Source organism: Poecile atricapillus, chromosome 20 (genome assembly GCF_030490865.1).
Source record: "Poecile atricapillus isolate bPoeAtr1 chromosome 20, bPoeAtr1.hap1, whole genome shotgun sequence".
Lineage (NCBI taxonomy): Eukaryota > Metazoa > Chordata > Aves > Passeriformes > Paridae > Poecile > Poecile atricapillus.
This window is the reverse complement of record NC_081268.1, coordinates 2,149,467-2,161,707: the sequence shown is the minus strand read 5'-3', so window position 1 is coordinate 2,161,707 and position 12,241 is coordinate 2,149,467. Positions and strand designations below refer to the sequence as shown.

At 41.7% G+C, this 12,241-nt stretch overlaps 1 protein-coding gene across 2 annotated transcripts in view; it reads left to right on the top strand.

Moving 5' to 3' along the window:
• The window catches only part of RABGAP1 (RAB GTPase activating protein 1), a 63,735-nt gene that overhangs the window by 41,537 nt on the left and 9,957 nt on the right, over positions 1–12,241 (top strand). For both annotated transcript variants that reach the window (XM_058853408.1, XM_058853407.1), the window contains 6 exons: positions 4,506–4,619; positions 5,340–5,414; positions 7,566–7,691; positions 8,825–8,968; positions 10,511–10,552; positions 10,897–11,025. In XM_058853408.1, the coding sequence (XP_058709391.1) occupies positions 4,506–4,619; positions 5,340–5,414; positions 7,566–7,691; positions 8,825–8,968; positions 10,511–10,552; positions 10,897–11,025 (630 nt within the window). The remainder of the gene's footprint in view (positions 1–4,505; positions 4,620–5,339; positions 5,415–7,565; positions 7,692–8,824; positions 8,969–10,510; positions 10,553–10,896; positions 11,026–12,241) is intronic.

Below are 12,241 nucleotides of genomic sequence, written 5' to 3'. Positions count from 1 at the left end.
CAGTTTAACAGGGCAGTGGTTGTACAGCCGCAGAGTTTAGGGCTTTGTACAATATGTAATTTTAAGAATGTCAATGTGGTTCTTTAGCGGATTTTATAAACACTTCTCTGGATCTGTTATCAGCACTTCCATCCTACGAGAAACTGCACATTTTTCAGTGATTGTTCCACTGGTTACATTTTTGTCTGCCATTTGTTCTGGATTGATGTAATCTTGATACTACTAAAATTTCAAGGGCTGTTGACGCATTTCACATAGCCTGGGATTGCCTGTTCTCCAAATATATGGATCATGCATCAACAGTACTAAGTAGCCTTACTGTTTTGCCTAAAAGCCTAGCTAATTTATTTAATATTCTCTCTTTAAAGAGAGGTCTTTGGAAGGGGTGGCATATTTTAGGATGCTCCTTCTCTTTAAAGGGAAACTCGGAATTGACTAGCAGTACTTGTTGATCAGTGATATTATTGTAGCCAAAGGATGCATGGGTGGTTTAATAGGAAGTTTTTGCTTCAAGTTTCTTGATGAAATGTAGTGTTCTACAGAGCTGTGTGAAGAGTGTAGTTTTTTATTCTGAAATGCACTTGTACACTTTATTTGAAAGGTCTGAATGGATCATAAATACATTTAAGAAATAAATGATACATCACATGTTTTCACGGCTTGTCTGGAATGACTTTTCTGTTTCTGTGCTGCTAAAGGTGTGTTCCTTGGCACTGGGTGGGGCTTTTTCCCTTATCTTGATTCTCCAAATAGTCTTGTGAGTGCAGGGGCAGGAGAGCCTTCTAGCCTGGTTGGTGTTTATGCTTTATCCATACATGCTGCAGGGCACTGTAGGCAAACTCCTCGCTTTAATTTTCCTGTGGGAAACTTGAGCCCTAAAAGGAAACGAACAGAGCGAAAGGGCTGGATATCACAAGGGATTCACTTTTATTTTTAGAATTGCACTATATTGCCATATTTGGCCTGAAACTATGCTGTATCAATGCACTATTGTATCCAATTGCAGTGTCTAACCAGTCCAAATTTGTCTAAATTATTCAGGTTTTTTCCACAAATATTCTTTATCTGTGAATGTTCTGGGCAAGTGCTGACTCCAGGTAACACATTCTGCAGGAAGCATTCCTTGTGGGAAGTTAACAAGTACATTACTCCGAAAGTGTGGTTTGTGTCACTTCCTTGAGGTCTCAGTAACAGGTGTAATTCCTCCTACCAAAACCTTCTCCAGTGGTTTGGGCTAAGACAAATGCAGGAAGTGCTCTCTGTGTAAAAATGAACATAAATACTGCTTAATAAAAGTAATTATGGGAATGCCATCAGCCTGCAAAATAGAGCTGGTGGCACAGGATCCTGCTAACACTGAAAATAGCTGTCAAAAAAAATTTAATGTATTTGAATGTACTTAAAATGTACAGATCTGCTCAAAATAACTTGTATCCCCATCGTGTAATATTACCCCTGCTGCTGCCCACGAAAGCTGCACAGAATTTTGGCTCTCTCTGTGTGTTGGATCTGCTGGAATCTGTCCCTGGCTTGGTGCACTCCAGGGTGGCTTGTCCATGCCTTGCAGCAACACACCACGTGCTGGTCCCACCCTGGCAAAGCAAGGAAAATTCCAGTGGTGGACTGAGACTCCAGACCCTTCCCACAGTAATCTCTGACCGTGTGGCAGAATTCTTGCAGCCACTGAGACCTTCCAAAGGAATAACTGGAATGTGGAAATGGATCCATTGTGGCAAGAGTGAGAGTCAGGCACAGCTTGGGTTGGGTGTGTCAGGTAATTCACCAGTGAGCAGAATTCCACAGCTGGAATCATTCCGGGGGTTGGGGCAGGGGGAACCTAAAGTTTGGTCCCCTCGCATTTCTCCATTTTTGTGGTGGTTCTGAGGTCAGCCTGTGTCCAGGTCATGGGTTTGGTTAATATCCCCAGGGGATTTTCTCCAGGAGCCTGGCAGGACAGGAACTGATCTTTGGGTGATGAGCCATTTCCAGCAGACAGCTTCCTCTGTTCTCTGGAGGTTTCTCATTTCATTCTTTTCATCACAAATCCTGTCCTTTAGCAATTGTTTGCTGCAGTTTCTTCATCTTCTTGGGTTTACGTAGGGGCTTAGGAAGAATAAACCTGAGCTGCTGAAGACTGCAAGTAGATCAGTCCCAGGAAGAGGGAACTCCAGCTCTTCCATGTCTTTAATTGTGCCTTAAGCTACAGAAAAAGCTTCCAAAGTAACACAGTCTCAGCCTGAATATGCCGATCAAGGCTGTAACTGCATGACATGGTTTTCAGATCCTAGGATGCTCAGGATGCTCCCTGCAAGATCATGAAAATACATGGAAAATACCTTTTAATTGTGTCAGGTTTAGGAGGTGGGAACCAATATGCTTTTATATGCAGCCTGACAGAATAAATGGGCTTTTCCCAGCTGGAATGCATCCTGGTTTCTGTAATTATTAACGTAGTTTCTGTTTAAATCAACTGGAGAGGAAGGTTTCAATATAACTCCCCTAATATTTTAAAGTGCATAAAATAGGGGGAGGAAGGGCATACTCTGAGTCTGAGCATCTACATTTTCCTGCTTTCCTTCAGAGCAGCAAACTTATGAGAATTTTAATCTTCACTACACTTGCTCAGTTCTCATGGCTGGTTTCCACTCTGTTTTCTTTATTACTTTCTTTTTCTTCCTGTCATTCTTAGCTTTCTATTTTTCAATCCCAGTTTGTGAAGGGTGTGGGTTCAGAAGGGTTTCCTTCAGTTCCCAGTCCCCTGAAAGCATGAGAAATTGCCCATTGAGCCAATTCTCACAGCAAGGTATAAAAATAGGAGTAAAGAAAAGGTTACACAATGCTTGGATTGCAGCAGTTTGTACTAATGGGGAGATTTCAAAGCCATGGTCTGAAAAACATTTTTTAAACCTTATCATTTCCGTTGATTTTTCTCTCCCCAAGCTGTGTTTCAGCTGCAGGAACTCACATTGGATTGCTTGAGGAATTGTACTGAGACACAGGAGTCAAGAGCTGAGCAAGTCACGCAAAGCCAGAGAGGCCACTAATTAGTTCTCTTTAGCCATAATGAATGATTTGTTTGAGAATCCTCTCTTAAGTGTTTCCAACCAGATGCTTTGGTCTCTGCTGTTAAATAAGTGGATTAAAAGGCAAGTGGATCTGAGATTATTTTGCCATTGCAGCAGAACACAGGTGATTGTCAGGAAAGGCACTTGTGTGGTACCACAGGTGCTGCTGGCAGTGGCCAGAACCTGTGCTCCTGGGAATACTTCACTGGAAATCAGTCTTGCCAACTTGTAAGAACCTAGAAGTTATCACTTAGTCTGCATTCACATGTTTAAAGTTTGTGGAATTGTTTCTGAGCTTTGTCTTAACCCTGCTTGCGAAGCCAGCTGAAGTTGACAGCCAGCCATTAGCATAATTGTCTTTGACTTAAAAGGTGTTTATTTATATGACATTTATTGAGCATTGGATTTTGTTTGTTTCTGATTCCCTTATAATGAGCAAGACCTCTTTACCATGTTAATTATTACCAAATTGGAATGCTGAACAGTACTTTTGATATAATTTCCAAAACAATCTGGTCTTGATTCTAATAGCAGCATAATGCTTTCCTAATCAAATGTCTGTGTTAAGCCCCAGAGAGGAGCATTAACCTTGGATTAAAATCAGAAGAGAAAATGAATCACACTGTGGTAATTTTGTTGTGGTTGTTGTTTGAAAAATTATTTTGTGAAGAACTACAAGCTGTATTGAATGTTTCTTACATGGATTATATTGTGTACTTTTTTTACTATCTTTTACTTCTAACCTTTTTCCACTTGCCTACCAGAAATCCAGAAATGTGGGTTATTTGGATAGATTAAACCCTATTTTTTTATTTATTTTTTTTTTACTGTTCAGCTTTCCAAATGTCCAAGGCATCTGAAACTGATAGTGTCAGAGTGATGTAGAAAACAAAGTTTTGTCTTCTTTATGCTGAAATCCCAGCTCATACAGGACCTGTCCCTGCATTCCCTCATGTTTTCCTCTATGGCACTCCCTAGGGCTCATACTCATCTATTTTCTCTAGCTGAGTTCTGAGGAGGGCATGAGGAGTGGTTCCTCAGGAAGAACCTCAGGGACAGCATTTTGGACAGCTGCTGCTTACAGCTGACTCCTGCAGTTGTGAGATACCAAGAGTGTGCCTGGGCAGTGCTGGCATCCAGGAATCTCTGGGGGATGGCTGCATCTGCACTGTCCTGGCCTGGAACACAAGCAGGGTGTGTGTGTGTGTGTCTGTGTATGAACTCCTGCCACTCTCTGACCTCCCCAGATGTGCTGAGGTACCCAAATCTATCCCAGCTGTAATCTGCAGCTGCCAGCTCTGCTGGGGTACACTGGGATTTGTTAAATTTAGAACAGTTCACAGAACCAAGTGCTAACCTCCCAAGTCTCAATCCTAGCATATTGTAATTTATATTCTTTTGATGTGTTTTCATTTGCATGTTATTTTCTTTTTCTGATAGGAGTCTCCACAAGACAGTGCCATCACCCGAGACATCAATCGGACGTTCCCTGCTCATGATTATTTTAAAGATACTGGGGGAGATGGCCAGGACTCCCTGTACAAAATATGCAAGGTATTCTTTAAATTCTTCTGGTGGTTTTGGTTTATTAGACATCAGCAGCAGTGTGACTGTTGGCTGAGAAGAAGGGGGATGTGTTACCATTGTGTGTCATGGGGACAGCCTCTGGCACCAGGCTCAGGCTGTTCTCTGTCGTAGCTGTTGGGCTCCTTCTGGGTACTGACACAGGAGACCTAAAACCCTTCTGGATTCCTCTGCACTGATGTGTTTGGTGCAAAGACTTCACATCATTCCTGACCTGTCAGCCTGGATCAAGCTGGACAAATTATGTAACTGGAGATGTTATGTACCTCCGTAAAGGTTGTAAAGCCATAGGCATGCACTGAAGCTGAATATTAAAAGGAAGAAATGAGCAAAAATGGACAGCTCAGTGTATTCAGGTATCTCAGCTGGAATGGTTAAAGCTTCCAGCACTTTCTTTTGAATTCCTAGTGTTTCTTCCTCTTCCTAACACCTCTGTGGGACCTGTTTAGAGATAAAAGCATTCAGATAAGTGGTTTAATAAGCTGCAGCAACGTTAGTGCAGCGCTGGAACCAGCCCCTGCCTCTGTATATCCCACTTTGATTGTCATACAGATTTTCCCTTTGTTAGAATGACAGTGACTGCACTCCATGCATGGGAATTTTATGGAGCTGTGTTCAGTGCAGTGCTCTGTTTTATTTTTGTTTGTTAGCTTGAGACAGGTGCCAGTAAAGTCTTGATTCCTCTTCTAGGCCTACTCTGTGTATGATGAAGAGATTGGCTACTGCCAAGGCCAGTCATTCCTCGCTGCTGTGCTGCTGTTACATGTAAGTGGTGCCTTTACCTCAGCTGTTTTAGACTTCAGAATAAATGTCACTACACTTGCCTAGAACAGACTTCTGAGCTAATAGGGTTGCAGGGCACACATCCATTTACACGTTGGTCAGTAATAAAGTGATTTTAGACAGGGAAGAGTACATTGTTTAAAACTTGCTGTGGTGTTTGTAAGGACTTCATGCTCTTGTGTTCCTGTACTAGGACCCCTTCCATTCAGGCTTGCACTCAGGAGCAGTAGTAGGCATGGAATTTGTGTATAAGACAACACTGTAAATGTTTTTGTTACAGGGTTTCAAGGTCAGATTTAAGCTTTTTATAAGATGTTTCTGTTGGAATCAGTCAGAAATACAGATGGTGTTTGCCATGTCCTGTATACACAGAGGAGCATTTAGGACACTGAAGGGATGTCAGTGTTAGGTCTCAGTGCAGGCTGTGCTGCCTGTGGGCTGTTGTCCTGTAGGTCTTTGTGCTTCTTGGTTTGAGAGGTTAGGGAAGGATACAATAATACCTTCATATTTGTAAAAGAAACTGTATTATGCTTTTTTAAACTTAATTGCTGTTGATAGAAGTGATCTCATCAGTGTAATATCCTTTAATTGCTGGTGTGTTCAGAAGCTAGAGAGAGATTTATGGTTGTCAGGAACAAAAGTTTTATATGCACTCACACTTGGGAAGTACAAGAGCATTAGAAATCTGTATTTGTATATTTATAGACTGTTCTGTTTCAAAGTAACGTCTGCTTTCTGTCAGTGTTTCTGTTGCAAGGGTAGTTGGAACTGCAGAGTTCCTGAGCCCAGCAATGCTTTGAGGTTTCTTTTCCCCAGCTGTTGCTGCCATAGAGGGCTGAGCATGAAGAGTTCTCTGCAGTTTTTGGTGGAAGAGGAAGTCTGGCCTTCAGGGGAGGATTTTCCATACTGCTGTAAAGTCAGGGGAGGATACAGAAGAGATTGTAAACTCCATTCTTGTGAAACAAAAGCCAAGTGATTGATGATAACAACCTTTTAGTTCTTTGTAACTGTAATCTGAAATATTTCCTAGATGAGCAATTAATTCTTTATTTCCTCACTGAATCAGATAGAGAAGGGCAACGCTTCCTGCTATGAGAACTGAACACTTTTACTGGAACAGATGTGCTTGCTTGTAGATTTTCATTGTCATGGGTCCCTTGCCTTGGAGAGATTCACTCTCATGACTGAGCCACGTGTTATTCCAGAGTTCTCTCTTTAACAATATTTGTGGCTTCTGGGAATAATGTATGCATTTAACGAAAAGCTAAATTTCAAATAAGTTTCTTTTTATTTGATTCTCTTTGAAGTCAGCTTTTGGAGTGTGGCTGCTAGGGAAAATAAATAATAAAAACAAATGTTGCAGAAAAGGAAATTAAGTTTCTGTGAGTCCTTCACTACCAGTTTGGAATGCTTCAGCGAAGTTTTCTGTTTTAATAAACTCCATCTGCAGATTAATAATAGAATACTTGAGATGGATGTTCTGTCCTTTATAGAAACCAGCAATTGACCTGAAGTCAGACTTTTCTACAGAAATATTAAAACTGAATTTTAAGGGCAGGGAAAAATGTCAAAACACTTAGGAGCTTTGAGTTTTCCTCCAGTTTTTGGCAGGAAAGGGACTTCCCAAACAAGTGCTGAATTGTGAGGTGTGGAGCTTCTGTTAGCAGTGACTGGGCTCTTATTCATGTCATCTAATAAATAAACATAAAATGCAACAATATCATTGAAAAAGGGAAATATATCATTAAGAATAAGGGAAAGATCTGGTTCAACATCCTCTAGTAATACTGTTTCTGCCTTATTTTACATAGTTGACAAAGGATTAGGCTGGTCAAAACCTGTAAGATTCAGATTCTGATGGGTTCTGGAACAAAGACCTAGAAACTGCTTTGGTCTTCATGTCTGGAAGATGTGTTTTCAGTTGAGTGATTGAGAGGTGGTTTATTCCACTGAAATGCCATTTACAACACTAAACCTCATTTTGTGTGATAATACTCTTGTTTACATTTAAACTGGATTAAAAAGTAGTGGCAATTCCACCTTTCAGTCAGAAGGAGACGGGAGGTCCAGGCACATTGACATGATGTGAAAGGTTCTAATGCTTGGTGCTAAATCCACCTTCCTGTCTCACAGATGCCTGAGGAGCAAGCTTTCAGTGTTCTGGTCAAAATCATGTTTGAGTATGGACTCAGGGAACTTTTCAAACAGAACTTTGAAGATTTGCACTGCAAGTTCTATCAGCTGGAGCGCCTCATGCAGGTGGGGCTCACACGGGGAGGGTGAACGGCCCCGAGCCTGCAATTCAGCTCTGGCTTTTTCTCGTGGGATGAATGGTGTTTGTAAGGTGTGAGGAAGGGTGGATGGTGTTTGTAAGGTGTGAGGAAGGGTGGATGGTGTTTGTAAGGTGTGAGGAAGGGTGGATGGTGTTTGTAAGGTGTGAGGAAAGGTGAATGATGTTTGTAAGCTGTGAGGAAGGGTGAATGGTGTTTGTAAGCTGTGAGGAAAGGTGAATGGTGTTTGTAAGCTGTGAGGAAAGGTGAATGGTGTTTGTAAGCTGTGAGAAAAGGTGAATGGTGTTTGTAAGGTGTGAGGAAGGGTGGATGGTGTTTGTAAGCTGTGAGGAAAGGTGAATGGTGTTTGTAAGGTGTGAGGAAGGGTGAATAGTGTTTGTAAGCTGTGAGGAAGGGTGAATGGTGTTTGTAAGCTGTGAGAAAAGGTGAATGGTGTTTGTAAGCTGTGAGAAAAGGTGAATGGTGTTTGTAAGCTGTGAGAAAAGGTGAATGGTGTTTGTAAGCTGTGAGGAAAGGTGAATGGTGTTTGTAAGCTGTGAGGAAAGGTGGATGGTGTTTGTAAGCTGTGAGGAAGGGTGAATGGTGTTTGTAAGGTGTGAGGAAGGGTGGATGGTGTTTGTAAGCTGTGAGGAAGGGTGGATGGTGTTTGTAAGCTGTGAGGAAAGGTGAATGGTGTTTGTAAGCTGTGAGGAAAGGTGAATGGTGTTTGTAAGCTGTGAGGAAAGGTGAATGGTGTTTGTAAGGTGTGAGGAAGGGTGGAGAGCAAGGGCCATCCCAGGTGTTCTAGCAGTGCTCTCAGGAGCAGTGTGGTGCTGCTGAAGGCAGATGTGCTGGACAGTGGCTCTGCTGTGGCTCTGCTGTCAGCACAGCCATTGCTGGGCCCTGCTGAGACAAATCCCAGGGTCCTGCTGGGCATCCACCCCAGGACAAACCTTTGGCATCCTCAGGAGGCCCCCAGGCCTGTTCCTGTCACACCTGGTGGGTGCAGGACCCTGCACTGATGGTCACTCTACCCAACTTCCTTCTGTACTTTGAGGGTTCAGTTACAGCTCCAAAATAGCCTAAATTAACCTTCAGTGCTTCTGTGTGTTTTACTCTTAGGAATACATTCCTGATCTGTATAACCACTTTCTGGACATCAGCCTTGAAGCACACATGTATGCTTCCCAGTGGTTCCTGACCCTGTTCACTGCAAAATTCCCTCTCTACATGGTCTTCCATATTATTGACTTACTCCTGTGTGAGGTATGTGTTATAATTGGAGACTTGCACAGCTCCCAGCTCTTGACAGTTTGTCACTATCTTGGTTCACGTCCTTGTTACTATCTGTTCTCTCAGAGCAAGGCATGTGATATTTTTATGTCAAAGTGTTGCATTTCTGCTATGATAAAGATTCTCAGCATTTTAAAGAAACAAATTAAGAATCAATAGCTATACAAAAGATTATAATCTTCTATTCCCTATGGTACTGGTGAATCTATGTGAGAAGACTCTACAGTGTGATGAGAGCTGATTCACAAATATGTGGGTTCCTCTCTTCTGAAGTCACATTATACACAATGATAGGGTTTTTTTCCTATCATATTATTGCATGGAGGCCATTGTGTATAAAATGACCCAGCTAACTCTCATGCTGGTAATCTGACAAGCTTGAAGCTTTTTCTCCTGGAAAATTTGAAGTCTCTCTATATTTCACAACTTATATTTAGAGAGCAAAATTCTTTATATTGAGATGTTGTCTGTAATTGTGTTTAGAACAGTGTATGTAGTGGTATGTGGGTAAGCAGTGTAATTGCAGTCAGCACTTACTGCCATCAGTGAGCAAATCCCATTTTGTACTGAAGCATCCTTGAGTTATTTAATGATTTGCTGGGTAACTTTATGCATCCATTCTTCTTGGATCTGCACTGGTTCCTGTGAAGTGGCTGATTTCCTGCCTTTACTGAAGGCTTTCAGCATTCACAAACCTCCTGGTCAATGTTTTTGCCCTTCCCCTGTGTCTGCTGCTTGCTTTGTCCATGTGCCAGTGGAATAGAAAGCAGCAGATGGTATGGAGAAAATCACTTTTGTTTGTTTAGAAACACATTTTCAATTCATAAATACTAAATGTGCTCACAGAGAAGTTTTAAGGGGTTTTTCATCATTTTAAAGTACTAGTGAAAGAATAACTTGGTGGGAAGAAGAAAGGCAGGATCTTGAAATAAGATGAGCAATGTGTCATGATTATGAGTAGGACCCCTGAAGAAGGTGTGAGCTACTCCTGACTACAGAACTGTTTGTATTTAATTTAATTGGACAGTATGAATAGAACTCTTCTAAGCAGTAGAGGCAGAATAGATGCTGTGGGACTCTGTCCTAAAGTGAGTCACTCTTTTTCATTGCATGAATTATCCCAGTTTGTGAAGACCAGAATTTAATATATTGGTATATATATTACTGCATTTGAATCAGTGTTTTTAGAAGTTGCTGTATGAAAGTTAAATTGTCTTGAGCTGACCAACCACTCATTAAGAAATAAAGTGCTCAACATAATTTTAGAGTTTCAGACTGCTAAGGAAGCGGTAAAACCAGTGTTGATTGTTTTGCTCTCTATAATGACTCTCCAGTAAAGATTGTTTGCAAAGTCATTCTTTGTGTCTTTGATTTATATAGCATCTGGTTACACATGTATGCTGGTTCCCCATTTCACAGAAACTAGACAAACAACAAAACCCACCAAATAAATTCCTATCCAAACTTGTAAATACTGAGAAATTTAATTATTTTGTCATTATTTTTTCGTTCCAGGGAATAAGTGTTATCTTCAATGTTGCACTGGGATTGTTAAAAGTGAGTATACAATGTTACACTGGTTTATGCATCTTCTTGCACCATATAAAAATTAAGATGCCTGTTACAAAAATACGTTGGTTTTTTTGAGAAGCTAACAACTGCCTGTGGCACACGTGCTGTAATCTGGCATATCCTGTGCAGCACAGTGCTTTTTTTGGGGGTGGAATAAAAGGTTGCAGAAATAGAAAGAAACACTCTTTGCAGAAGGTTAAGAAGCAGCTTTCCAAAGCTGCAGTATTTTTTTTTTATTTTATTTATTTTATAATAAATTTTTTATTGTCTCTGGTATTCAATAATTGTAAAAAATTGGCTTTTACTGGTGTTCCTTTCCTTGTTTTCAGACTACCAAGGATGATTTGTTGCTGACTGACTTTGAAGGGGCTTTAAAGTTCTTCCGAGTGCAGCTGCCCAAGCGGTACCGCTCCGAGGAGAACGCCAAGAAGCTGATGGAGCTGGCCTGCAACATGAAGGTGAGCTGGGAGGGACTGCTGTTCTCAGCCTGGGAGCAGCTCCTGGCTCCAGCTCCAAGGGTAAATGCAGGTTAATTGGCTGTCATAATGGAGATTAATTTGGAGTCAAATACACTGATATGGTTCAAAGTGTCCTTTTTCCTTAAATTCCCTAGAGGAATTCTTTGTAGTGTCAGTGTGGAAGTACACAACTTCCCTGGTATGTTAACATTCCAGGCATTTTGTGATCCAGGTACAGTAGCAGTGTGGATACCAGTATTCTGCTCAGAGTTCAAGCATAACTTGGTGAAACTAATGTAGAAATTAAACAATAATCAAGAATAAAGCTATTTTATCTCTCTAATCATTTAGCATTAGCCACAGATTAAATGTTCCACATGCATCTGGTTCACATCATCCTAATGAGTGCATTTGCCTTTTATGTTTCCAAATAACAACTTGTTCTTCTTCCCACTCTGCCAAAATTGCCTGTGTTCCCAGTGCTGTGTGGAGGGGCACAAGCAGTCTCTGAGTGGGCACAGCCAGGCTGCCCACGGTGTCCTGGAGTGCTGGGTTAGAGGGGAGCTTGTGGAGGGAGCACTGCTGGGCTCGGCACAGAGCCCTTCTCTGTCACCATCTTGATGGGAGTGCTGCACATAGTTTCTTTCCTTGACCTAAAATATTAGTCCTTTGCTGTCAGTGGAAATCTCCAGCTCTGTATTTGGAAGTGTTTCTTTGAGCAGATAAGGGCCTGATATCAAAATAAATAATTTATAGGAAGGGAGAAGTAGCCTGGCTAGGGCATTGTGATTAGAACAGCATTCTGCTGGAAAGGAGGTCAGGAAGTCATCAGCTGGAGACAACACCAGATTCTTAAAGTCACTTCTCAGTGTTGCTGTCAAGTCATAAAATCACAGAATGGTTTGGGTTAGAAGGGACCTTAAAGCCCATCTCATTCCACACCCCTGCCATGGCAGGAATACCTTCCTCTATCCCAGGTTGCTCCAAGCCCTGTCCAGCCTGGCCTTGAACATTTCCAGGGATGGGGAGCTCACCTCTCTGGGCAACAGATGTTAGCAGAGCTGCTGCTGCCTCCAGTGCCCCTGAAAAAATGTGGTGGGACATCAGTGTTCATTTCTGCAAACCCAGAATCCCTGCTGACTTCCCCAGGCCTCTTGTGCCCAGAATTAATGACAATGACAAATCTGCTCAAGACCACCTAAAAAGGCAAAAATGG